This window comes from Bos grunniens, chromosome 10 (genome assembly GCF_055505025.1).
Source record: "Bos grunniens cultivar Pamir isolate PY7600 chromosome 10, Bosgru_T2T1.0, whole genome shotgun sequence".
Lineage (NCBI taxonomy): Eukaryota > Metazoa > Chordata > Mammalia > Artiodactyla > Bovidae > Bos > Bos grunniens.
This window is the reverse complement of record NC_141174.1, coordinates 63,446,626-63,473,558: the sequence shown is the minus strand read 5'-3', so window position 1 is coordinate 63,473,558 and position 26,933 is coordinate 63,446,626. Positions and strand designations below refer to the sequence as shown.

Below are 26,933 nucleotides of genomic sequence, written 5' to 3'. Positions count from 1 at the left end.
AAAACATTTTTAGCTTACAGTACAGTACAATAACTGGCATACGGGGGCTGGCATCAAGTGCACAGTTAAGAAGAGCTTCTAACTGGACAAGGGAGAGGGATGGAAGATGATTGAGCTGAAGGATCATCAGCTAGAGGAGATGGAGGGCAAGCTGCAATTTCATTCCTCTTCACCTTGATGACACAGGTTCTGATTCCTTGCTGGATTCAGTTCTAGCTACCCTCTTGAAAAAAAACCACAGTGACGTCTGGATAGGAGCTCTTTTTTTCTCATCATAGAATGACATCATAGCACTGGATTGCATTCTGAGCTGCAACCTTTGTGTAGCATTCTATGTTCTGGTCCTATGCCTCAAAAATTAACAGTGCTTCCTCAAATAAAGAAAATCCCTTTGCCATTTCATGAATCATGAATCTCTTCACTTCTTCAGTTACTTCTTCTTCCTTTTTTCTTTGTCCTGTCTCTCGGCCTCTGCCGGGAGCCAGCGTGAGGAGCTCCGCCTGTGGCAAAGGTCATGAGGAAGGAGGCTCGGCATACGCAAAGGCGGGATGGAGCCTCAGGAGTCCCCCTGGAAATTCTCTACCCCCAAAACCAGAGTCTGTCTACTTTGCTGCTTTGTGCTCTCACCTACACCTCTGACTTTATGGGGGGCTGTCCCCCACCACCTCTCTCTGAAAAAGTTAACTTATAGCTCCAGTTAATAAAGTTCCTGGGCGTGACAAGAGTGTTTCAACCTACAAACTCCTTTGGAAGTCCTCTAGCCTGCCTAAACAGGTTCTTCCGGCCACATGTGATTGTTCACAGCCTCCCAACTGTGAGAGGCATGAGATGTTCTAAACTGTCTAAATACAGATTCTTTTGAGCAATTAAAAGATTGATTAGAAATTATATTGGTGAAGGGTTTTTCACTTGTTGGGCCAATGTTTGCTGCTAAGTTTCCATATCCCTTACCTACTTTGTCCCTGGCAGTGTATTGATTAATATAATTGGTGTATAGGAATATAAGTAGTAGCTTTAATGTTTGTAACCTTGGACCCTTGAGTTAATTCTTTTCTTGTTATAGCCCACCACACCTTTACCCTATAGGAATGCAACTTTATCTAATGCTTTTGGAGGGTGGCGCCTGACTTTAGAATAATCACCTTTAGAGAAAAACAAGTTTTCTGAAGGAAGGGTCATAAAATGTTAACAGGCATCCTGGCCAGAAGATAATGTAAATCACCTAAACTTTTGCATATGATAAGTTTGCAGGAAGAAAGCCTGGCTTACTGCATGACTCTACCCCTTCCCCCATTATCCTCTATGCACAACTTAAGGTATAAAAAATACTTTGGAAAATAAAGTGCAGGCCTTGTTCACCGAAGCTTGGTCTCCCCATGTCGTTCTTTCTCTCACCTTCTGGCTGAATTCCCATCTGGACTGTGGAGGCTCATCAAGCCTACTAATTTTGCCTGGGCTTCTAAGATCTGACTGGGGAGGCCTTAGTGTCTCCTCTCCTTCGGGAGAACGGGAGGATGCCTGCAGCCTATGTAGGTGACGCAAATTCCTTATCTTAGAATTTTATTAGCTTTCCACGTAAACCAAGTTATTCAGCCTCTTTTCTCCACTGAATTTTCTCACTGAGCTATCCTTATTTAACCACTCTTTATATCTTTAATTCTATCATATCCTGATCGCTGAAGCCGTCTCCCCTTTGAAACCCCTGAATCCTGCCTGGGCTGGACCCTGGTAGGCCTCCACTTCCATCTGGTCTTCATCTGTAAGCTCTTCCAGTGGCACAGCATGGAGTTCAGTGAAGTCATCCTTTTGCAAACCTAGGTCCAGGTTCTCCCTGAGGGTCACTGAGCTGTTGAAGACTCCTCAACCACCTTCTCAAATCCACAAAAACAGTGAACAAACTGTGGGAAAAGATTCTTCCAAATCCTTTCATGGTGATGGCTGTAACTTATACCAAGCAAAATCAACGTGTTTCTGTGGCCTTGTAGATGTTACAGTCCTTCCAAAAGTGCCACAAAGTTGTTCCTGATTTGTCACTTGCCTTTACTGCCTGATGAAAAGCATGACATATTTTTTGAAAGTTTCTATGACTCCTTGGTCTCTAGGTTGGATACGTGATGCACATTTGCATCTTTGAAAGTTTGTTACTTTAAGGTTCATATGCAGGGACCTTATTGCATATGTTTGAATTTAGTATCTCTAAGCAAAGAAGCAACTAAGTAAATACAAGAACACTTCCTATCAATTTTTTATGTCATTTTATTAAGACACATATCTTTTAGAATAAATTTAAGCTAAGTATATTTAAAACATTAAAAAATATTGCATAGATATATTGGTTCTTTATTTTACATTATAAGATGAAACTTTCTTCAGATTTTATGTTTTTAAATTTCATCATTTTATACTTCCTTGAAAATATTTCATTAAATATATGCCTAATATTCATTTCAGTAACAGCTCATTTTTCTTTCAGTATAAACAATCATATTCAATAATATTTTCTTAACATATAAAAATAAGAAAACAAATATTACCATGTTTTAACCTAAGATTTTCTAAAGACAAGCACTTAGGTAGTGAATAGTTTCTTCATCTCTGCCTTCATGTTCTCTTCTTTTCTGCAACCTACACTTAATCATCAAATCCTTCTCATATTGCCATATGAATCTGTCTTCAATTGCCAATGCAGCAGCACTGATTCAGGTTGTTAATTTTCACTTGAAGTAAAACAACAGCTTTTACTCTATGGTGTCCCCTATTTTGTACCGTGATAGTGATTACTTGACTCCTCTGTTTTGGCTCTTCATGTGTCTCCCCACTTCTCTCAATGTAACGTCCAATTTCTTTGGACCAGTTCATATGGCCCCCCATGATCTCAGTCCCTTGTATCACCACTTTGTCTCTTCCTTCTCTCTTGAACTATCAGGAAAGGTCTAGATATACTGTATTATTTTCACTTCTCCAAATTTATCCATCTGGCTTTGTACCCAGGCACCTGTTAATTTCTCCAAGTCCCCTGATATGTGTAACTTCTCTTCAACCTTCTGGTATCAGTTTGCTAGTATTTCTTTCATTTAGCATTGCTCACATCCCAAAGTTAACTTAGGTTTCCCTCCAATGTTTTCTAGTAATACCTTACAACCACACTTATTATCATACTTATCAAACTATATTGTAGTTTGATATCTACTTGGTTGGGCTTTCCCTGTGGTTCAGTGGTAAAGAGTTCACCTGCCAATGCAGGAAACCTGGATTCGATCCCTGGGTTGGGAAGATCCCCTGGAGGAGGGCATGGCAACCCACTCTAGTATTCTTGCCTGGAGAATCCCAGAGACTGAGGAGCCTGGTGGGCCACAGTCCACAGCATCACAAAGAGGCAGACATGACTGAAGCGACTGAGCATGCCTATATCTACTTGGTTGACTATCTCCTCCTATGTTTGTTTGTTTTTCTTGTTTTTTGACGTGGACCACTTTTCAGAAGTATCTGTTGAATCTGTTACAATATTGGTTCTATTTTATGTTTTGGTTTTTTGGCTGTGAGACATGTGGGATCTTAGCTCCCAGACCAAGAATTGAACCTAGACTTCCTTCATTGAAAGATGAAGTCTTAAATAGTGGACCACCAAGGAAGTCCCTCTTCTCGTATGTTTTAAACTCTCTGAAGACAAGAACTACATCTTAACTTCTGTAAGATTAGTTCTGTACCTAAACAAGAGTGATAATACCTATTTTACAAAATGTTTTGATATTTAATATTATAAATATTTTCCTAATTTACATTTTTATTCTTTTGAATCTAATTATTCTATTTCCATTTATCATTAAAAAATTTAAAAAGATATGATCATACCTTAATTGAACAACTTATAAAATTAAAAGCTGAGGAGGGGCTTCCCTGGTGACTCAGTGGTAAAGAATCTGTGAGCTAAGGTCCATAGGGTCACAAAGAGTCAGACATGACTGAAGCAATAGCACATGCAAAGCAACTGAAGCACTTTGTTATATTTTGCATTTCTTGTTTGAACTTTTTAAAACAGAACAGAAATTTGGGGGAAAAAAAAACCAAAAACAAAACAGCAATCCATAATCAAGCAAGCATGCAGCAGTAATTTGATGTAATTTTATTGATAATTGTCACATTCAACATTTATCATTTGAAGGTAAAATTGTTTCAGATATAGCAGTTGAAATATTTTAACTGCTGAAAAGAAGACACATTTCTGGTATAGAAATAGTGTAGAAGGAATATACCGTGTCATGGATTGGAAGAATCATTATAGTGAAAATGAGTATACTACCCCAAACCATCTATAGATTCAAAGCAATTCCTATCAAGCTACCAAGAGTATTTTTCACAGAACTAGAACAAATAATTTCACAATTTGTATGGAAATACAAAAAACCTCGAATAGCCAGAGAAATCTTGAGAAAGAAGAATGGAACTGGAGGAATCAACCTGCCTGACTTCAGACTATACTACAAAGCTACAGTTATCAAGACAGTATGGAACTGGCACAAAGACAGAAATATAGATCAATGGAACAAAATAGAAAGCCCAGAGATAAATCCATGCACCTATGAGCACTTTATCTTTGACAAAGGAGGCAAAAATATATAATGGAGAAAAGACAATCTCTTTAACAAGTGCTGCTTGGAAAATTGGTCAACCACTTGTAAAAGAATGAAACTAGAATACTTTCTAACACCATACACAAAAATAAACTCAAAGTGGATTAAAGATCTAAGTGTAAGACTAGAAACTAGAAAACTCCTAGAGGAAAACATAGGCAAAACACTCTTTGGCATAAATCACAGCAAGATCCTCTATGACCCACCTCCCAGAGTAATGGATATAAAAGCAAAAATAAACAAATGGAGCCTTATTAAACTTAAAAGCAAAAGAGACACAAATATAAAGAACAGACTTGTGGACTCTGTGGGAGAAGATGAGGGTGGGATGATTTGAGAGAATAGCACTGAAACATGTATATTACCATATATTAAATAGATGACCAGTCCAAGTTTGATGCATGAATCAGGGCACTCAAAGCTGGTGCACTGGGACAACCCAGAGGGAAGGGATGGGGAGGAATGCAGATGGGGGGTTTGAGATAGGGGACACATATACACCCATGGCTGATTCATGTCAATATATGGCAAAAACCACCACAATATTGTAAAGTAATCAGCCTCCAAGTAAAATAAATAAATAAGTTAAAAAAAAAAAGAAATAGTGTAAAAATAAGTATGACTCCACATTTTAAAACAACTTAAGAAACCTAAAGAAATACAACTGAAAATGATAAAGCTAAAAAAATAGTAATTTATATTTTAAAATGAAAGGAAGCAATAGGAAATAGTTATCAATTCAAGATAAGTCTGAGACTCATTCTTGAAATTTGAGGGAATGTTCACTGAGAAGTTGTATTTTCAGGTAGTCATACTCCTATGTAAAGCACTGAATTAGTCATCAGAATTACCAAATACAAAGTTTAGGTTGCACATACCATAATAAAGTAACTTTTAATATCTCATTAATATGTTTGTTATTTAAAAAAATGTCTTAGAAATATATTCTAATGGAAGTCGAAAGGAACTGAGTATATCTTGCCCAGAAGAATTAAGAAAATATTTGCTTGCCATTTGGATTAGTTCTCAGTCTATGGAGTAAATCTTGAAACTTAATAGTGGATTGAGCACAATATTTTAATAATCCCTGGATTTGGAAATGCATCAATCCAGGCATAACTAGATAATGCATCTCTTGTTGGAACTTAATATGTGTGTATGCTCAGACATGTCCAACTTTTTGAGCCCGTGAACTGCAGCCTGGCAGGCTCCTCTGTCCATAGCATTTCAAAGAATACTGGAGTGGGTTGTCATTTCCTTATCTAGGGGATCTTCCTGACCCAGGGACCAAACCTGGGGATCTCCTGCATTGCAGACAGATTATTTACCATCTGAGCCACCAAGGAAGCCAGTATTTATGAGATGATTAATTTAGTAAGAGTTTTGTTGACTGACTGGATAAGAATGTGAATATGATAACTCTAAGTATTTCAGTGTCAAGGTTTAGTAAGATAGGAACAGGGTGAATTGAAGTATTTTATTCAATTAAATATCCCCTATTCCAAAGATGAGAGTCAAAAAATCACATTCACTGTGGGTCTCTAAGACAGAGTATAAAAAGAAAACTATATAAAAGTCTAAAATCCTTCATTGTTAGAACCTGTACTGTATATGTTGCTGCTGCTGCTAGGTCGTGTCAGTCATGTCGTCTGACTCTGTGCAACCCCATAGACGGCAGCCCACCAGGCTCCTCCGTCCCTGGGATTCTCCAGGCAAGAATTCTGGAGCAGGTTGCCATTCCCTTCTCCAGTGCATGAAAGTGAAAAGTGAAAGTGAAGTCGTTCAGTCGTGTCTGACTTCTTGCGACCCCATGGACTGTAGCCCACCAGGCTCCTCCGTCCATGGGATTTCCCAGGCAAGAGTAGTGGAGTGGGTTGCCACTACCTTCTGCAAGTGTATATGTTGCTGCTGCTGCGGCTAAGTCCCTTTAGTCGTGTCCGACTCTTCGCGACCCCATGGACGGCAGCCCACCTGGCTCCCCCGTCCCTGGGATTCTCCAGGCAAGAACACTGGAGTGGGTTGCCATTTCCTTCTCCAATGCATGAAAGTGAAAAGTCAAAGTGAAGTCGCTTAGTCGCGTCCGACTTTTTGCGACCCCATGGACTGCAGCCCACCAGGCTCCTCCATCCATGGGATCTTCCAGGCAAGAGTACTGGAGTGGGTTGCCATTGCCTTCTCCGAGAAACAGTTCTGCTTGTTTCTTAATTCTTTAGATACTAAAAAAGCAGACACTCAAGTAACTTTTTTCTCTTTCCTGTTAAGCAACAAATGAAGTAAATAGTTGGGAAGCTAGTAGCTGTCTAAAGAGATTAAACAATTTCTTAGCTGAGCTTAAAAAGTACAATTTAAGGACATTAAGATTTTTAGAAAAATTTTTTCCATACATTAATTTTTTAACTTCACATGAAATATCTGTTCTCTTTTTAAGTTTTTTAAAGCAGTGATTTCAGAATTCTAGTGCTTTTTTATAGATAGACTGCAGCAACATTTATGAAAAGTATATAAGCCAATAATCAAATTCTAAAATAACTTTTCTCATTATATTTAAATAAAGACCATACAATTTAATCAAAAGAGTCAGCTAATTTTACCAAAAATTTGGAGGAATGCTGGGTATAGTTACCAAACCCACCCAGCAAGGAGTTTAATGATACAGTACTGATTTTATAATCTTAATTTAAGAATAAATAAGTTTCTAACAGTTTGTGGATTAAAGAAAAGGTGGGCTCTTTTGAACTGAATTTACCATGAGTCTTTAAGGGTCAAATTTACTTTTCATGCCTCAGCAAATCAAAAATGTGTTGTATAATTAAAGTCATGCTTGATATTAAAAAGGAAAGTACTTTTCATTAGATAATATAGATAATTTATGGATAAAAGAAATTATTTATATATATAGGCTCAAAATAAAAATATAGAGTAAAATAATGATTTTAAAATCATAAAGTATGTAATATAAATTAATAATCTGTTAAAAAAATAGTCATAGTCAAAGACATAAATACTAATTATTAGAGAAGAAATCCTTTTTAAAAATTTATGTTGCTTAAATTTAAAATTTATTTTGTAGAAAAATAAAATTTGCTACATTCTTAACATCTTTAAACATCATCCAAGTTACGTTGGTTACATTCAGAAGCTCATTGATTCAAAATTCTAAGTCTGGGACATGAAAAGGCCATATTCATGTCATATAAAATCTCCACTACAATAATCATCAGATCAGAATTAAAGAAGGATTATGTTAAATGCTAGTATTTGATTGTGTCTTAAAATAATGTTATTATCTAAATGTGCATACTTGAGGAAGTAGGAATTTAAATTTTCTACGATAATATAGAAAAATGATTTTACTTAATGACTTTGTTTCCTATTATTAAACAGAGAATATTCTTAAAAATTATATCAATTTCATTGTATCTAGAATGCTTCTGTCCTATGGTCCTCAACTTTGGTGTGCAAGAGGATCTTCAAAAGAAATGATGTCTACTGAGGCCATTTTTGCATGTTAAGATTTTTCATGAAAGGGTTAAATGTAAAGAATATGGGAGTGGAATATGGAAAAAGAGTAGTGTTTATATTTGATCTTTCTGTTCTTATAATATATCTACAAACATTTCCTTTCTTTCACATTGGCAGGACAGTGGAAGGCCATTATTCTTTATTGAAACATCCCCAAAAGACAAATCAAAGTTTTTCTTCCATGGCAAGATATAGTGTCTGGGTAAATTACCAATTAAAATAGAGTATAACAAAAACAAAGCATCCTAGGAAAAAATAATACTCGTTTATAAATATAAAAGAAAATCCTAACAACAAAGAAAACCAGAAAATAATGCTAAGGCAAGTAAAGAGCTAGCTTCAGAAACTGTAAGAAAAAGGATTGTTTTTTGAACCATGGTTTGTAACACTGGAAATATGTCTTCCTCTGGTGGATAGCATGAATCTCACAAACTTGGAAAGAATACTAGTAGCATCAGGCTTACTGATCCAATCAAGAAAGCTTTAAAATAAGACTGATAGTGGAATAGAAAAATGTGAATCAGTAAAATGGATATTAGAGAAGACACTAGTTTTGAAATAAAAATAAGACAAGTGAAAAAAAGTGGCTAGAAATTATTTTGTGAAAATCATGGCTTGGAATACTACTTAGATCCAGGATATACAGTGTTCTGAATTAAAGCTGAAATAAAAATAGTACATATGTTAAACTCTTAAAATGCACTTAAAAAACAAACAAACAAACAAAAACTGTTAACACATCCCAGGAAGATGAGTTTAAGAATTATCACAGATGTTTGTGTAAGGAGTACCTTGCATAAGGGAACCTGGCCTGTGGTACAAGTGGGGAATATATTTTACTCCACACTCCAATTACCTGACAGGTATTATTATCTTTGACTTCCCAGGTAGGAGTCAAGGCTTCAGTATGTTTAGAAATACTGAATAGTACTCAAGGTTATATAGCTCAAAATGACAAGGCTAGATTGGCTAGAATTGGAAGCTAGGTGTTCAAGAAATTCATAATTTCAGCAAAACTCAGTAAGGAGAAATTTATACACTACATGCATGCAAATATAATGCATTCTAGTGTAGCAGAATGGGGGGAAATTACCTAACTAATTTGTTCACAAGGATGAACACAGTGACTGGGAAGTGTGTGTCACCCACATATCAGGGAGTTATATACTAGTTTTATGATCAGGAAGCAAAGACAGGGATTTAGAGATGTTCATGTCAGGAAAGGAAAATTTTTAAAAAAGAGAAATCATTGGAAAATAGAATGGCAATCCCAGGAAAAAATATTACAGAAGATAGTGTATTAATAATGAGTACAAGATATGGACAAGAAGGAAGGCTTTAAATAGTTGGATCCCTCTTAGGGGGAAGTTTAAAATCTCTCCATTTGAGGGGAGGACTTAGCTGGTAACTCTTCTGTCAAATATGATTTATAGAGAAGGTGATTTGCATACATAATAGACACTTTGGGAATGAAAGTTTTAATACTTTTAGAATAAAAGAAGAGAATGATAAGTAGGGTTGGGTAAATTAATTCTGCAGATGTAACCAGACAGCTCTTCAGCATACAGGAAGCAAAGGGCAGTTACCCAGACACTTTAAGAAAATATAACGAAGGAAGAAAGTTAGAAATTAAAGATGAAATTCTGACTCAAATGTTGGAGAACAACTTATAACCAGAAAAAAGGAAAAGACACCTAAATAAAATGATTCATTTTTACATTGCAGTTTGGCATTGTGTGTTGTGTTAAGTCTCTTCAGGCATGTCTGACTCTTTGCAACCCTACAAACTGTAGCCCACCTGGCTTATCTGTCTGTGTTATTCTCCAGGCAAGAGTACTGGAGTGGATTGCCATGCCCTCCACCAAGGTATCTTCCCGAACCAGGGATGGAACCTGCGTCTCATATCTCCTGCGCTGGCAGGCAGGTTCTTTACCACTAGCGCCACCTGGGGTCCTTTGTTTTTTAAAAACATGTAATAAAAGATGAATATGATTGCCCAAATCCTTGGGTAAAGACTTGGAAAGGAATGTGAGGTATCTAAAGTCAAGAATGTGCTAGGATGCTCTAAATATAAAAGACCTAAAACCATTAACTGTGTTGAGAAAGAAAAATAAAAAGATAAGCCAATAAACCGGGGGAGAAAGGGCTGCTGAACTTTTTCGTTTCTATCCTTCCTATCAAGAAAAATTACCATTAAATTCTAATAAGTATAATAGAACAATTTTGACATGTATTTGGTATTTACTTAGGGACAAAAATAAATAAGGGTAATAGAGAAAATTTCCAAATGAACAATTCCTGCTTACCATGCCTGTGATCTGTGAATACTTAGACAAGAAGGATAAGAATATTTAACTTAAAATGTATCTTAATTTTAATGATATATCTTGCATAGTCTTTTATTATAACTTTGTTAACAAGATTAAAACAATAGTTTTATGATTGTGAGACTGAATGGATTGGTGGTGATGGATCAATCTTTATCTAAGCAAATTCAATGTTTTCTACTTTTGAAACTCAAAATGCTATTGTATGATTTAGCTATGAAAGTGGAAAACACATTTTACAAATCTCTGCATAAAACAAAGATGTACAAGAAAGCTAACAGCTTATATGATAGTCAAATAAATTTTCAAAAATGTTTGTTATGTTGAAACAATCTTTCCAGATAACTTACTATATAACAGGAAATAATGAAAATACCTACATTTAAATTTAAAAAAAATATCATTTATAGCAGCAAAGGATAACTGAATTTAACATTGGTTCATTTGAAAAAGCTATGATATTTTTACAGACTCTATAATCTTCAGCTACGTTAGGAAAACACCTTACTTCATTGTTTTTTTCTCATTTTACCAAAATATTTCTATTCTTCAGATACATTAAATTAGCTTTTAAAAATCAGATATACTTTGAATCCCTGAGAATAAAAATATGTAGGATTTCTAGGAAATGAGACAAAGAATTACTCAGTGCAGGTAAATGTAAGCACATGTTAAATAAGTTTCTTTCATAGAAATTATACCATGTAATTTCTATAGCGTATCTAAATGATGAAGTATTCCAGAAAGCTCACTTTAGTATGTCTCACATCATAGTAAAAATGCATAAATTAATTTCAAAGATTTGTAAATAATTTGAAACAGTTCTTGGTAGTGTACTGTTATCTTTGATTTAGAAACAATATGGCCTGAAATTCATTGAAAAATGATTAAAATTTATATCAACACATCATCATAACAAGAGCTTCAAAGAGAATCACATAAGCACAAAAGAAGATAATTAAATTCCTCACCTGCCTAATACCCAACCGGTATGCAACAATCCGATCCACTGCATCAGGATTCATTTGAGTCCACTGTAGACTGTAGGAGTACACACGGTGTCTGTTCTGCCACACAGGATTGTAGGTATCGTAATAGAATTCTGGAGCATAGGCCTTCCCTAGAAACAGAAAGAGACCTGAAATTACACAGGATTGTAGGTATCATAATAGAATTCTGGAGCATAGGCCTTCCCTAGAAACAGAAAGAGACCTGAAATTACACAGGATTGTAGGTATCATAATAGAATTCTGGAGCATAGGCCTTTCCTAGAAACAGAAAGAGACCTGAAATTTAAATGTATATTACAGTCAAACCTAATTACTCTTTTTGTACCTTTTATTACTTTCTACTTCATGTTCCATAAGTAATTTTTATATTTAAAAAGTCATATGATTAAATTAATTTATGGAGAATTTGAGAACAGATGCAAGATGATTTCCTGGTGCGTTTGATGAACAGTGTGATAGGAAGAGAAGACCCAAGAATGACTACAAGTTTTTTGGTGTAAGCAACCAGAAGAATCGAATTTCCATCAGCTGACATGAAAAGCTATGGGAGGATCAAATTTGAGGGGTCAGGAAATTATTTTTGAACAATTTGAATGATCTAAATGGAATCATCAAGTGAGCTACATTGGACTAAAATGTATGAAGGGCCAGGTTTGGAAATATAATCTTGCCAAATTTATATATGTTTAAATATTTTCATTGGAGCATAGTTACTTCAAAATGCTGTGTTAGTTTCTTCTGTACAGCAAAGTGAAACAACTAAACGTATACATATATCCCCAACATTTAGGTCATCACAGAACAGCCAAAAACTTTATCAGCAAGTGAATGATAACTCTGCCAAAAAAAAATCAGTGAATATGACAATCTGTGTTTATATTATCCATGTCTTCGGTCAGTAAATTGAAACTAACCAAACAAAACCTTAACAATGCAAGAACTTTGATCAATAACAAAAAGTTTTTTTTTTAAGATTTTAAGGATATGTGAGGTGTGTCTGTGCTCAGTCGCTTCAGTCGTATCTGACTCTTTGAGACTCTAGGGGCTGTAGCCTAACAGGAGCCAGGATCCTCTGGCCCATGAATTTCTCCAGGCAAGAACACTGGAGTGGGTTGCCACACCCTCCTCCATGGGATCATCCCAACCCAGGGACTGAACCTGCATCTCCTGCATTGCAGATTCCTGTGGATTCTTTACCACTGAGCCACCAGGGAAGTCCCCATACATGAGGTACACATAGTGTATATAACCTACATAAACCATCTCAGGTTTTTCTTTTAATCGCCAAATTGAAAAATGTACAAATCATTGGGAATTATGGGTCCAACTCATTAATAATCTGAAATATAGACTTTTTACGCCTTATATTTTACCAATAATATATTTAATTATTAAATCAATATTTATTGAGAGTCTATTGAATGGCAAGTAGTGTTCTAGGCAATGAACAAAGAGGTATGGCCTTTGTCTTCCTAGAAATTGCTTCCATTTTCTCAGACCTTTCAGATAGCTTTACAATTTTTACTGGATTTATGATTTAATAAATTGTAAATTATTCAACAGACTTTATTTTTTTGAAATTAGATTAAATATTAAATGTCCTCCTGAGGTTTTCCTCCTGGGTTCCTGTTTGCAGGGAATTTTCTTACCTGGTTTTCTTTTTCTTCATCATAAGTCACCTAGCATCTAGGGATTGAACAAGAGCTGATTCATAAGAATTTATAACAGATAGTTAGAGAATGAATTTTGAAGACTAAGAATGAAATTTATGGTCTCTATTACCCTAGAGAGGTTTACCAGGAAAAAAATGTTAGATGAACTGAAGTTAATTTCTGATAAATTTACTAGTAAAATTAAATACATTGAATTAAATATATGAATTTAATAACATTTGGTAAAGTCTTACATCAACATTGTGTGCTTTTAAAAATGTTCTATGAATGTTCATTCATTTTAATTGAAAATGGATTATTAATTCTGTACAAATTATCTTGCATAGGAGGAAAAGAGCCATCACATTTGTTTTATTGCTTCTTTATTTTGTATATTTTTTACTTATTACTAACTAAATGATAGTGCAAATTCATGTTCACATCACTTAGTAAAATCTAGATGAGAGGAACACAATATACTGAATGAAGGGATCAATACCCAAAATGTCATTGACAACTTGCATTTGAGACAAAATTTCCCAAACCTGTTGAGGAAGTACATTTGATAGAAGCCTATATAATGAGTCAGGGGTTTTGACTAAAAGTAAACATTCAACATGTATAAATGAAGTAATGAGCTGTTTAAGTGAATAATGTCAATATACAGTGTTTTCATTAGAAATTAGTGTCTAGATTGAATTGAGGAGGCAACAGTATCAATGGTTGGTTTTTCATTTATTGCTTTTTATTTTTACTTTTTAATTGAGGGGAGCAGGGAAAGAGGGGATTGCTTTTGTAAATTAGCCAAGAGGAAAATACAAGGAGTATTAGATTTAGTGCTATCATTTGTATTTTCATTAAAAAAATAGGATCAAATAGAAATCACAAAAGAATAAAATCATAACCAGAGGCTATTTAGCATGAAAAAGAAAAAAAAATCCCTCAAAACCTGGCAAATGAGGTTTTCTGAGAGTTGAAACTCCATCACAGAGAAAGAGAATCAGACTATATTTTAACAGATCTATGAAAGATGAAAGCCAGTGCATATTTAGAGAGGATGCATATTCTGATTTAGGAATGTTCTAGCAATTCTCTCTGAATATGGACTATGAATTTTCCCTTCACTAAAGGTATGGTTGTCTGAGGGGTTCTTACAAACAGCTGAGAAAAAAAGAGAAGCTAAAGGCAAAGGAGAAAAGGAAAAATATACCCATTTAAATACAGCGTTCCAAAGAATAGCAAGGAGAGATAAGAAAGCCTTCCTCAGTGATTAATGCAAAATAATAGAGGAAAACAATAGAATTGGAAAGACTAGGGATCTCTTCAAAAAAATTAGAGATACCAAGGTAGTATTTCATGCAAAGATGGGCACAATAAAGGACAGAAGTAGTATGGAATTAACAGAAGCAGAAGATATTAAGAAGAGGTGGAAAGAATACACAGAAGAACTATACAAAAAAGATCTTTATGACTCAGATAACCACGATGCTGTGATCACTCACCTGGAGCCATACATCCTAGAATGCAAAGTCAGTAGGCCTTAAGAAGTATCACTATGAACAAAGCTAGTGGATGTAATGGAATTCCAGTTGAGTTATTTCACATACTGAAAGATGATGCTGTGAAAGTGCTGCACTCATTATGCCAGCAAATGTGGAATACTCAGCAGTGGCCACAGGACTGGAAAAGATCAGTTTGCATTCCAATCCCAAAGAAAGGCAATGCCAAAGAATGCTCAAACTACCACACAATTGCACTCATCTCACACGTTAGCAAAATAATGCTCAAAATTCTGCAAGCCAGGCTTCAATAGTATGTGAACCATGAACCTCCAGATGTTCAAACGTGATTTAAAAAGGCAGAGGAACCAGTGATCAAATTGTGAACATCCATTGGGGCATTGAAAAAGCAACAGAGTTCCAGAAAAATATCTAGTTCTGCTTTATTGACTATTTCAAGGCCTTTGACTGTGTGGATCACAACAAACTATGGAAAATTCTTAAAGAGATGGGAATACCAGACTATCTGACTGCCTCCTGAGAAATCTGTATGCAGGTCAAGAAACAAGAGTTAGAACCATACATGGAACAATGGACTGGCTCCAAACTGGGAAAGGAATACGTGAAGGCTGTATATTATCACCCTGCTTATTTAACTTATATGCAGAGTACATCATGTGAAATACTGGGCTGGATGAAGCACAAGCTGGAATTAAGATTGCTGGGAGAAATATCAATAACTTCAGATATGCTGATGACACCATGTTTATGGCAGAAAGTGAAGAACAAAACAGCCTCTTGATAAAAGTGAAAGAGAGTGAAAATGTTGACTTAAAACTCAACATTCAGAAAACTAAGATCATGGGATCTGGTCCCATCACTTCATGTCAAATAGATGAGGAAACAATGGAAACAGTGAGAGAATTTATTTTCTTGGGCTCCGAAATCGCTGCAGATGGTGACTGCAGTCATGAAATTAAAAGACACTTGCTTCTTGGAAGAAAAGTTATGACCAACCTAGACAGCATATTGAAAAGCAGAGACATTACTTTGCCAACAAAGGTCTATCCAGTCAAAGCTATGGTTTTCCAGTAGTCATGTATGAATGTGAGAGTTGGACTATAAAGAAAGCTGAGCACTGAAGAATTGATGCTTTTGAACTGTGGTGTTGGAGAAGACTCTTGAGTCCCCTGGACTGCAAGGAGATCCAACCAGTCAATCCTAAAGGAAATCAGTCCTGGATATTCAATGGAAGGACTGATGCTGAAGATGAAACTCCAATACTTTGGCCACCTGATGCGAAGAACTGACTCATTTGAAAAGACCCTGATGCTGGGAAAGATTGAAGGCAGGAGGAGAAGGGGATGACAGAGGATGAGGTGGTTGGATGGCATCACTGACTCGATGGACATGAGTTTGGGTAAGCTCCAGGAGTTGTGATGGACAGGGAAGCTTGGTGTGCTGCAGTCCATGAGGTTGCAAAGTGTCGGACATGACTGAGCAACTGAACTGAACTGATCTGAGAGTTATTTAGTCAATACCTAACTACCATTTAGCAGGGATGAAATGGGTGGATGATTGCCAACAAAATGGCCTTTAAGGTAGGGCTCAGTCTCAAGTCTATAAGTTGCTATGAAGTATTTGCCTACTGTCTCTTGTATTACTTCAATTGTTTTAAGCACAATTGAATTTACTTATAAATTCCATTTAATATTTCTATTGGATTGGCCAAAGATGTTAGATAAAACCCTATTGAACTTTTTGGGCAAGTCAATATTATCTATAGTCTGCTGCTGCTACTGCTAAGTCGCTTCAGTGCGACCCCACAGACAGCAGCCCACTAGGCTTCTCTGTCCCTGGGATTCGCCAGGCAAGAATACTGGAGTGGGTTGCCATTTCCTTCTCCAATGCATGGAAGTGAAAAGTGAAAGTGAAGTCACTCAGTCATGCCTGACTCTCAGCGACCCCATGGACTGCAGCCTACCAGGCTCCTACATCCATGGGATTTTCTATCTTATATTGACTGCTAGAAGAGTAACTGGCACATGGGTATTGGCTGCCTGTCATAAATGCAAATTGGCATAATCCTAAAATTGATTGTTTATCTAAATAAATCCTTTTCACATTATTGAAGCAGTTTGACCCTAAAGTTAGAAAACAATTGGCTTGACCTATGTGAATAATATGAATTTATCAAAATCCCATTTTCAAGGTTGTGAAAAATTAAGATACAATCTAACCCTCATTTAAATATTCCAAGTAGATCACATTTTCCCATAACATATCATCACCATCTTTATATTTAATGGTAGATTAATATAAAGCCTTTTCAATGTATTCATGAAATATTTTATTTGTACTGACATACCTACATTATGTATAAGTGATATCATATATAATATATCTCCAGGAAATATTAGATTAGAGAAAGAAATAAAGATTACCAACTCCAGTATCTTGTATGACAGATAAATTATGGAACAGAATAGAAAAGGTGACAATACATGGATGTTGATATAAAATTTTATTTTAGTTGAATAACTGCATCACCTTGTTTTAGAATTTTAGAAGTGTTTTTAGAATTAAAGAGGAAAAAAGCATTTTCAGATAGTTCATAAGTAATATTGATTAGCAATAAATAATTACTGATAAGAAATGATTTTGAGTAGTTATGGTTAAATATGGATTTGCTTGCTATGTCTCAGAGAAAGCATATCTATATTTTGGATAAATGTGATATACCTCTTTTGGATAAATGTGATAAAAGAAAAATACTTTCTGACTTCATCTGAGAAATCTTAAAAGTAAAAAAAAACACACACAAATTTTCTCTCTGCTTTAAGAGCCACTCACATGCAATATTTATATACTAATTTTGTAAGAAGCACATAGTACACGTAGTGATACTAAGGAAATACCGTTATAATAATCATAGGCTTTGACAAGCAAACATGACATCTGCTGGTTGAACAGGGAAATAATTCATAATTTTCCTTCTTTTTTTATCCTTTAGGCATTTTTTTGTTCTTTTAGCAAGCATACCAATTTTTTTTCTCATTCTCTCTTATACTCGTTTTATTTTATGCAACATTGTTTGAGTTTACATCTTTTCAGATTAATTGACCTAAAACTACAGTCATTATCTAAATTAGCAAATAAACTTTAGACATTATGCATGATTATCTATAGATTTTGAATATTAAAATATTCATAAAATATATATAAATAGAGAGAAAAATTTAATTGTTCAAAATTTTAAATAAGATTTATGTAAAAGTAAATTTATTCTATTTTGCAAATAGCTTCTCAAAAAAGAGGATACTGAGTTTTCAAAATATTTTATGCACAAAGCTCAAAGTAAAAGAGATGTTAAGAATATGCAACATGTCACTTTCCTAGTCTAAAAATGTTAGATTAAAGTACAACAAAAATCTTTCTTAGATGCATTTCTAAGCTTACAAGTTGAAAGGGAATTATTTATTAGGGGTCAAAAAAAAAAAAAAGAACTGAAAATCAGACATTGAATAGGAGCTTAGGGAGAAAAATTGTTCTTGGCATTTGTACTCTTAGGAGTTGGAATTTTAAGTCCATAGGAGATGAGGTTAATGGGCCAACTCAAGATAAGTTGAAAACGAGACCCCATATATGAGTATAATCAGTGAAAAATAGCATTCTTAGTTGTAGAATATACTAGAAAAAAAGTGTCCCTAACCAGCATAGGAAAATGAAAAATATATTCATATGAACAAAAAGTAATTCTTGGCTAATGATACCACAGGATGGCTTGAGTAGATACAATATCAATTTGCTCTTTTTTGAAATTTAAGTATAGTTGATTTACAATGTTACTTTCTGCTGTACAGCAAAATGATTTAGTTATACATATATAACTGAATGGTTATGGGGTGGTATATGGATGTGGAGAAATATCAATAACCTCAGATATGCAGATGACACCACCCTTATGGCAGAAAGTGAAGAGGAACTCAAAAGCCTCTTGATGAAAGTGAAAGTGAAAAAGTTGGCTTAAAGCTCAACATTCAGAAAACGAAGATCATGGCAGCCAGTCCCACCACTTCATGGGAAATAGATGGGGAAACAGTAGAAACAGTGTCAGACTTTATTTTTCTGGGCTCCAAAATCACTGCAGATGGTGACTGCAGCCATGAAATTAAAAGATGCTTACTCCTTGGAAGGAAAGTTATGACCAACCTAGATAGCATGTTCAAAAGCAGAGACATTACTTTGCCAACAAAGGTTCGTCTAGTCAAGGCTATGGTTTTTCCTGTGGTCATGTATGGATGTGAGAGTTGGACTGTGAAGAAGGCTGAGTGCCGAAGACTTGATGCTTTTGAACTGTGGTGTTGGAGAAGACTCTTGAGAGTCCCTTGGACTGCAAGGAGATCCAACCAGTCCATTCAGAAGGAGATCAGCCCTGGGATTTCTTTGGAAGGAATGATGCTGAAGCTGAAACTCCAGTACTTTGGCTGCCTCATGTGAAGAGTTGACTCATTGGAAAAGACTCTGATGCTGGGAGGGATTGGGGGCAGGAGGAGAAAGGGACGACAGAGGATGAGATGGCTGGATGGCATTACTGACTCAATGGACGTGAGTCTGAGTGAACTCTGGGAGTTGGTGATGGACAGGGAGGCCTGGCGTGCTGCGATTCACAGGGTCGCAAAGAGTCAGACATGACTGAGAGGCTGATCTGATCTGATCTGACATGGATGTGGATAAGTTAAGTGTTAGTCGCTCAGTCGTGCCTGACTCTTTGCGACCCCATGGACTGCAGCCCACCAGCCTCCTCTGTCCATGAGATTTTCCAGGCAAGGATACTGGAGTGGGTTGCCATTTCCTTCTCCAGGGGATCTTCCCAACCCAGGGATTGAACCCGGGTCTCCTGCACTGCAGGCAGATTCTTTACCGACAGCTATATGGATGTGGATATAAACATGCATATACATATGTATGAATGCATATATATATTAATATATTCTATTTTTAATATATTCTTTTCCACATGGTTTATCATAGGATATTGAAAATAGTTCCTTATGCTATACATTAGAACCTTGTTTATCTCAGTTTGTTCCTGAAAGACATTCTCTCAACTTACACTGCAGAGACTTTCTCTAAACTAAATCTCAATGAGTATGAATTATTAACACACAAGAAAATTTTTCATGAGTGACTAAGAAGGCCAATAAACAACAGGATTTGACTATGACTCCAGATAAGAGAAGCATGAAATGGAATTTATAAACAAGTATTCTTGAAACAACTAAAGAAATATAGCATAGAACAGTAAACGAACACTATGGGACCTTCTATGAAAGAATGATCAATACTGGTTATTGCAACCATTGGTAGGCTTCATGGGGTGCATAATTGACATCTTTATTGATTTTAAAGAAGAAGAAATTCCTCAGACAGACAAGGGTTTCTCATCACAGGATAAAAAAGAGAAAAAATAATACATGGTTTTAGAGCTTCCCTGGTGGCTCTGCCTGCAATGCAGGAGAGACTTGGGTTTGATCCCTCAGTTGGGAAAAATCACCTGGACAAGGGAACAGCTACCCACTCCAGTATTCTTCCCTGGAGAATCCCATGGACAGAGGAACCTGCCAGGCTACAGTCCACGGGGTCATAAACAACTGGACATGACTGAGCAACATTCACTTTACATGGGGAAAAAATGTATTAAAGACAATACTTTAGAACTCCAAGGGCTCTGGTAAAGTTGTAGTGCCCATTTTTCTTACCAAACTGTGCACTCTTGAAGGGCAGGGAAGGTCTTATTAGCTATTACTACAGTGGTTGACACAATACATGTGCTTGAGTAAGGCAGGGAGAACAGGTAATTGCTAATTTATGAAGCTTCTTGTTCAATATGGTAAGATGTTAGGTATTTACCATATAGTCTAATTATTCTCAAGTTATTTTAACTAGTACTCATTTATGTGGAAGAAAAGATTTTATAGTGAATCTATCAATTTTTATATCCCAGTGTAAAAAGAACTCAGTGATATTAAAAAACAAAGATAACTAAATTAATAATCAAAATAGTAATAATAAAGTTTCATAAAAAATACTTGTAAAGTATCAAAAGTTATAAAACAATCTAAGACTTTTCAAATGTATCTTTATTAGTATAAAAAGAGTAACTACATAGATCTATGGCAAATATCAACACTGATGATGCACTGATTAAAAGAGTTCTAAAAAGCATGCAGGAATCAGCTCTCTATGCATTTTTAGCAAAAGCTGATTGAAATAGTCAATTGTTTAAGAACCAGAGGTATATACCGCATTTAGACACAAAGACTAGCTGTGGATTACTCATAGCAATCTATTAGACACAATATACAATAAATATCTGTGCAGCACTCAGTCCTTTCTCTATAGGGCAGAAGAAAGAACATGTAATTGTTGAAACCATAACTATTTTCTCTTCAAATCAGTGAATCTCATTGTTGTTCTGGTTTCCCTGGTAGCTCAGTAGATAAAGAAACTGCCTGCAGTAAAGGAGACATGGGTTTAGTATCTGGGTCAGGAAGATGCCCTGGAGAAGGAAATGGCAACCCACTCCAGTGTTCTCGCCTGGAAAATCCTATGGACAGAGGAGCCTGGTAGGCTATAGACCATGGGGTCACAAGAGCTGGACACGACTTAGCAACTAGACCATCACCATTGTCGTTCAGTAGCTCAGTTGTGTCTGACTCTTTGAGACCACATGGACTACAGCACACCAGGTTTCCCTGTCCTTCATTATCTCCCAGAGGTGGCTCAAACTTATGTCCATTGAGTAGATGATGCCATCCAACTATCTCATCCTCTGTTGGCCCCATTCTCCTCCTATCCTCAATCTTTCTCGGCATTAGGGTATTTTCCGATGAGTCAGCTCTTCACATCAGGTGGCCGAAGTATTGGACTTCAGCTTCAACATCAGCCCTTCCTATGAATATTCACGGTTGATTTCCTTTAGGATTGACTGGTTTGATCTCCTTGCAGTCCAAGGAGCTCTCAAGAGTCTTCTCTAGCACCACAGTTCGAAAGTATCAATTCTTTGGCATTCTGCCTTCTTTATGGTCCAACTCTCACATACATACATGACTACTGGAAAAACTAAAGCTTGGACTATAAGGACTTTTGTTGGCAAAGTGATGTCTGTGCTTTTTAATATGCTGCCAACATTTGTTGCAATTGGACAGTTCTATGAAGACCTGCAAGACCTTCTAGAAGTAACACACACTAAAAACTGTCCTTTCCATCATAGGGGACTGGAATGCAAAAGTAGACAGTCAAGAGATACCTGGAGTAACAGACAAGTTTGGCCTTGGAGTACAAAATGAAGCAATGCAAAAGCTAACAGTAGTTTTTCCAAGAGAATGTACTGGTTATAGCAAACACTCTCTTCCAACAACACAAGAGATGACTCTACACATGGACATCACCAGATCGTCAATATTGAATTTAGATTCATTATATTCTTTGCAGCCAGAGATGAAAGTTCTATATAGTCAGCAAAAACAAAACCAGAAGCTAACTCGTGCACAGATAAGGAACTCCTTATTGCAAAATTCAGGCATAAATTGAAGAAAGGAGGAAAACCACTTAGCCTTTCAGTTCAGTTAGTTTAGTTGCTTAGTCATGTCTGACTCTTTGAGACCCCCTGCATGCCAGGCCTTCCTGTCCATCACCAACTCCCGCAGTCTATCCAAACTCATGTCCGTTGAGTCGGTGACGCCAACCAACCATTTCATCCTCTGACGTCCCCTTCTCTTCCTGCCCTCAATCTTTGTCAGCATCAGGGTCTTTTCCAATGAGTCAGCTCTTTGCATCAGGTGGCCAAAGGACTGGAGTTTCAGCTTCAACATCAGTCCTTCCAATGAACACCCAGGACTGATCTCCTTTAGGATGGACTGGTTGGATCTCCTTGCAGTCCAAGGGACTCTCAAGAGTCTTCTCCAACACCACAGTTCAAAAGCATCAATTCCTCAGTACTCGGTTTTCTTTATAGTCCAACTTTCGCATCCATACATGACTACTGGAAAAACCATCTTGTCTAGCCTTGACTAGATGGACCTTTGTTGGCAAAGTGATGTGTCTGCTTTTTAATATACTATCTAGGTTGGTCATAACTTTCCTTCCAAGGAGTAAGAGTCTTTTAATTTCATGGCGGCAATCACCATCTGTAGTGATTTTGGAGCCCCCCAAAATAAAGTCAGCCACTGTTATCACTATTTCCCATCTATTTCCCATGAAGTGATGGGACCAGATGCCATGATCTTAGTTTTCTGAACACTGAGCTTTAAGCCAACTTTTTCACTCTCCTCTTTCACTTTCATCAAGAAGCGCTTTAGTTTTTCTTCACTTTCTGCCATAAGAGTGGTGTCATCTGCATATCTGAGGTTATTGATATTTCTCCCAGCAATCCTGATTCCACCCTGTGCTTCTTCCAGCCTAGTGTTTCTCATGATGTACTCTGCATATAAGTTAAATAAGCAGGGTGACAATATACAGCCTTGACGTACTCCTTTTCCTATTTGGAACCAGTCTGTTGTTCCAAGTCCAGTTCTAACTGTTGCTTCCTGACCTGCATACAGGTTTCTAAGAGGCGGGTCAGGTGGTCTGGTATTCCCATCTCTTTCAGAATTTTCCACAGTTTATTGTGATCCACATAGTCAAAGGCTTTGGTAAGGTCAATAAAGCAGAAATAGATGTTTTTCTGGTACTCTCTTGCTTTTTCAATGATCCAGAGGATGTTGGCAATTTGATCTCTGGTTCCTCTGCCTTTTCTAAAACCAGCTTGAACAACTGGAAGTTCATGGTTCACGTATTGCTGAAGCCTGGCTTGGAGAATTTTGAGCATTACTTTACTAGTGTGTGAGATGAGTGCAATTGTGCAGTAGTTTGAGCATTCTTTGGCATTGCCTTTCTTTGGGATTGGAATGAAAACTGACCTTTTCCAGTCCTGTGGCCACTGCTGAGTTTTCCAAAGTTGCTGGCATATTGAGTGCAGCACTTTCACAGCATCATCTTACAGGATTTGAAATAGCTCAATTGCAATTCCTTCATCTCCACTAGCTTTGTTCATAGTGATGCTTCCTAAGGCCCACTTGACTTCACATTCCAGGATGTCTGGCTCTAGGTGAGTGATCACACCATTGTGATTATCTTGGTCGTGAAGATATTTTTTGTACAGTTCTGTGTATTCTTTCTACCTCTTCTTAACATCTTCTGCTTCTTTTAGGTCCATACCATTTCTGTCCTTTATTGAGCCCATCTTTGCATGAAATATTCCCTTGGTATCTCTAATTTTCTTGAAGAGATCTCTAGTCTTCCCTATTCTATTGTTTTCCTCTATTTCTTTGCATTGATCGCTGAGGAAGGCCTTCTTATCTCTCCTTGCTATTCTTTGGAACTCTGCATTCGACCTGAATCAAATGTTATGATTATACAGTGGAAGTGACAAATAGATTCAAGGGATTAGGTCTGACAAGACAGAGTGCCTGAAGAACTATGGACAGAGGTTTGTAACATTGTACAGGAGGCACTGACCAAAACCAAGAAAAAGAAATGCAAAAAGGCAAAATGGTTGTCTGAGGAGGCCTTACAAATAGCTGAGAAAGAAGAGAAGCTAAAGGCAAAGGAGAAAAGAAAAGATATACCCATCTGAATGCAGAGTTCCAAAGAATAGCAAAGAGAGATAAGAAAGCCTTCTTGAGCAAACAATGCAAAGAAATACAGGAAAATAGTAGAATGGGAAAGACTAGAGATCTCTTTGAGAAAATTAGAGATAGGGAACATTTCATACAATGATGGGCATAATAAAGGACAGAAAGTGAAAGTGAAGTTGCTTAGTCGTGTCCGACTCTTAGCAACCCCATGGACTGCAGCCTAGTAGGCTCCTCTGCCCATGGGATTTTCTAGTCAAGAGTACTGGAAGTATGGATTTAACAGAAGCAGAATAAAGTAAGAAGTAGCAAGAATACACAGAACTGTACAAAAATGGTCTTAATGACCTAGATATCCACATTGATGTGATTACTCATCCAGAGTCAGACATCTGGAGTATGAAGTCAAGTAGGCCTTAGGAAGCATTACTATGAATAAAGCTAGTGGAGATGATGGAACTCTAGCTTAGCTACAAAACCCTAAAACATGATTCTGTGAAAGTGCTGCACTCAATATGCCAGCAAATTTGGAAAACTCACCCTAACCCTAACCCTAACCCTAATTTCCAGCCACAGGACTGGAAAAGGTCAGTTTTCATTCTAGGACGAAAGAAGGACAATGCGAAAGAATGTTCAAACTACCTCAAAATTGTACTTATTTCACTTGCTAGCAGGGACTTCCCTCATAGCTCAGTCAGTAAAGAATCTGCCTGCAATGCAAGAGACCTGGGTTCAGTTCCTGGGTTTGGAAGATCCTCTGGAGAAGGAAATGGCAACCCACTCGGGTATTCTTGCCTGGAAAATCCCATGGACAGAGGAGCCTGGCAGGCTACAGTCCATGAGGTTGCAAGAGTCAGACATGACTTAGTGACTAAACCATCACCACCACCACCACCACTTGCTAGCAAGATAATGCTCAAAATCTTTCAAGCTAGACTTCAACAGTATATGAACCATGAAATTCTAGATGTACAAGCTGGATTTAGAAAAGGCAGAGGAACCAGAGATCAAATTACCCACAACGCTAGATCACAGAAAATGCAAGGGACTTCCGGAGAAACATCTACTTCTGCCTCGTTGACTATGCTAAAATCTTTGACTGTGTGGATCACAACAAACTGTGGAAAATTCTTAAAGAGACGGGAATATCAGACCACCTTACCTGCCTCCTGAGAAACCTGAGTGCAGGTCAAGAAGCAAGTGTTAGACCCTACATGGAACAAAGGACTGGTTCAAAATTGGAAAGGAGTATATGAAAGCTGTATACTGTCACCCTGCTTATTTAACTTATATGCAGAGTACATCATGTGAAATGCCGGGCTGGATGAAGCTGAAGCTTGAATCAAGATTGCCAGGAGAAAAATCAGTAACATCAGACATACAGATGACACCATCCTAATGGCAGAAAGCAAATAGGAACTAAATAGCCTCTTCATGAAAGTGAAAAAGGAGAGTGAAAAAGCTGGTCTGAAACTCAACATTCAGAAAACAAAGATCATGGCATCCGGTCCCATAACTTTATGGCAAATAAATGGGGAAAAAATGGAAACAGTGACAGCCTTTATTTGCTTGTACTCCAAAATCACTGCACACAGTGACTGCAGCCATGAAATTAAACATGAATCTTAAGTGATACTTTTTTAAAAAAGAAAATAAGTGCTTCTACCGAAATGTGGATTTTTCTGCTTGTAATCAGGAATGTGATAGAAATCTACTTTTATTTTACAACTATAACTGGTGAGAAAGAAGAAAACGCATTGGATTAGAAAGAAACCCTCAGCAGGAAATTCAAGAAGCGACTGTCTTAAAAAAAGAAAAGAAAAGTGTGATCTGGAAAATGAATAAAGGCTGATTAATTCAAAAATCATTGCAGACAAACAACTGACCAGTACTTGTCCTCTGACTAGTACTGTGAATACACTCTTAAATTTCAACCATCAAAGACTAAAGGGACACCAGAGTCTCTGAGTTGAAAAATGACTTTATGCATCTCATCCTGGAAGAAGAATGAAGTATGATAACTCTTTGGATCCTATTCTACTGAAAGCTTATCCTTTTGATTCAAAGCCATTTAAAAAGTGTCATGAAGATGGCGTAAGGCATACTCTGAGGCCGCAACATTTGATCTGTGAAGTCAAAGGAAATTGTTTTAAAAAGAATCAATGTCCTAATCTTATTACCTATATTTGGTATTTAGTTATTTAACATTGAATATTAGGCCTAAATATTTAGTGAATATATTTAGTGAATATTTTCACTAAAAGTAATAAAGGAATTATTACTGAATTGGTGGTTCAATTTTCATATGACTAGAAAGGTGTAAATTAATATGAAGAAGGAATTAAAAAATTGAAAGTATGTAAATAACACTTAACAAAAATATTATTGTATCTGATAAGTGACAATTTATCTTAGAATTAAGGTGACAGTCCAGAAGCAATAAAATGAATGTCATCAAGGGTTTGTTCAACAATGGTAACTTGGAGATAGCATGTAAGAAATAAAAACACAAGATAAAAAAACATACAGCTGGGAAGTCAATGATATCTCTCAGTTAATAATTATTTGGAGTTTGTAAAAAAAACTGCAAGACATGTGACAATTTATAACTCAAC

The 26,933-nt window shown here is 36.5% G+C and overlaps 1 protein-coding gene across 2 annotated transcripts in view; it reads right to left on the bottom strand.

Annotated features, from left to right (window-relative positions):
• Positions 1 to 26,933, bottom strand: part of MDGA2 (MAM domain containing glycosylphosphatidylinositol anchor 2) — a 919,864-nt gene that overhangs the window by 81,266 nt on the left and 811,665 nt on the right. Inside the window, exon 10 of one of the 2 annotated variants that reach the window (XR_015133654.1) lies at positions 11,452 to 11,674. Coding sequence is in view for 1 of the 2 variants with exons in the window: in XM_086318927.1 (XP_086175053.1) it covers positions 11,452 to 11,600 (149 nt within the window). In the remaining variant the exon portion in view is untranslated. The remainder of the gene's footprint in view (positions 1 to 11,451; positions 11,675 to 26,933) is intronic. The other variant, XM_086318927.1, reaches the window with a different exon arrangement.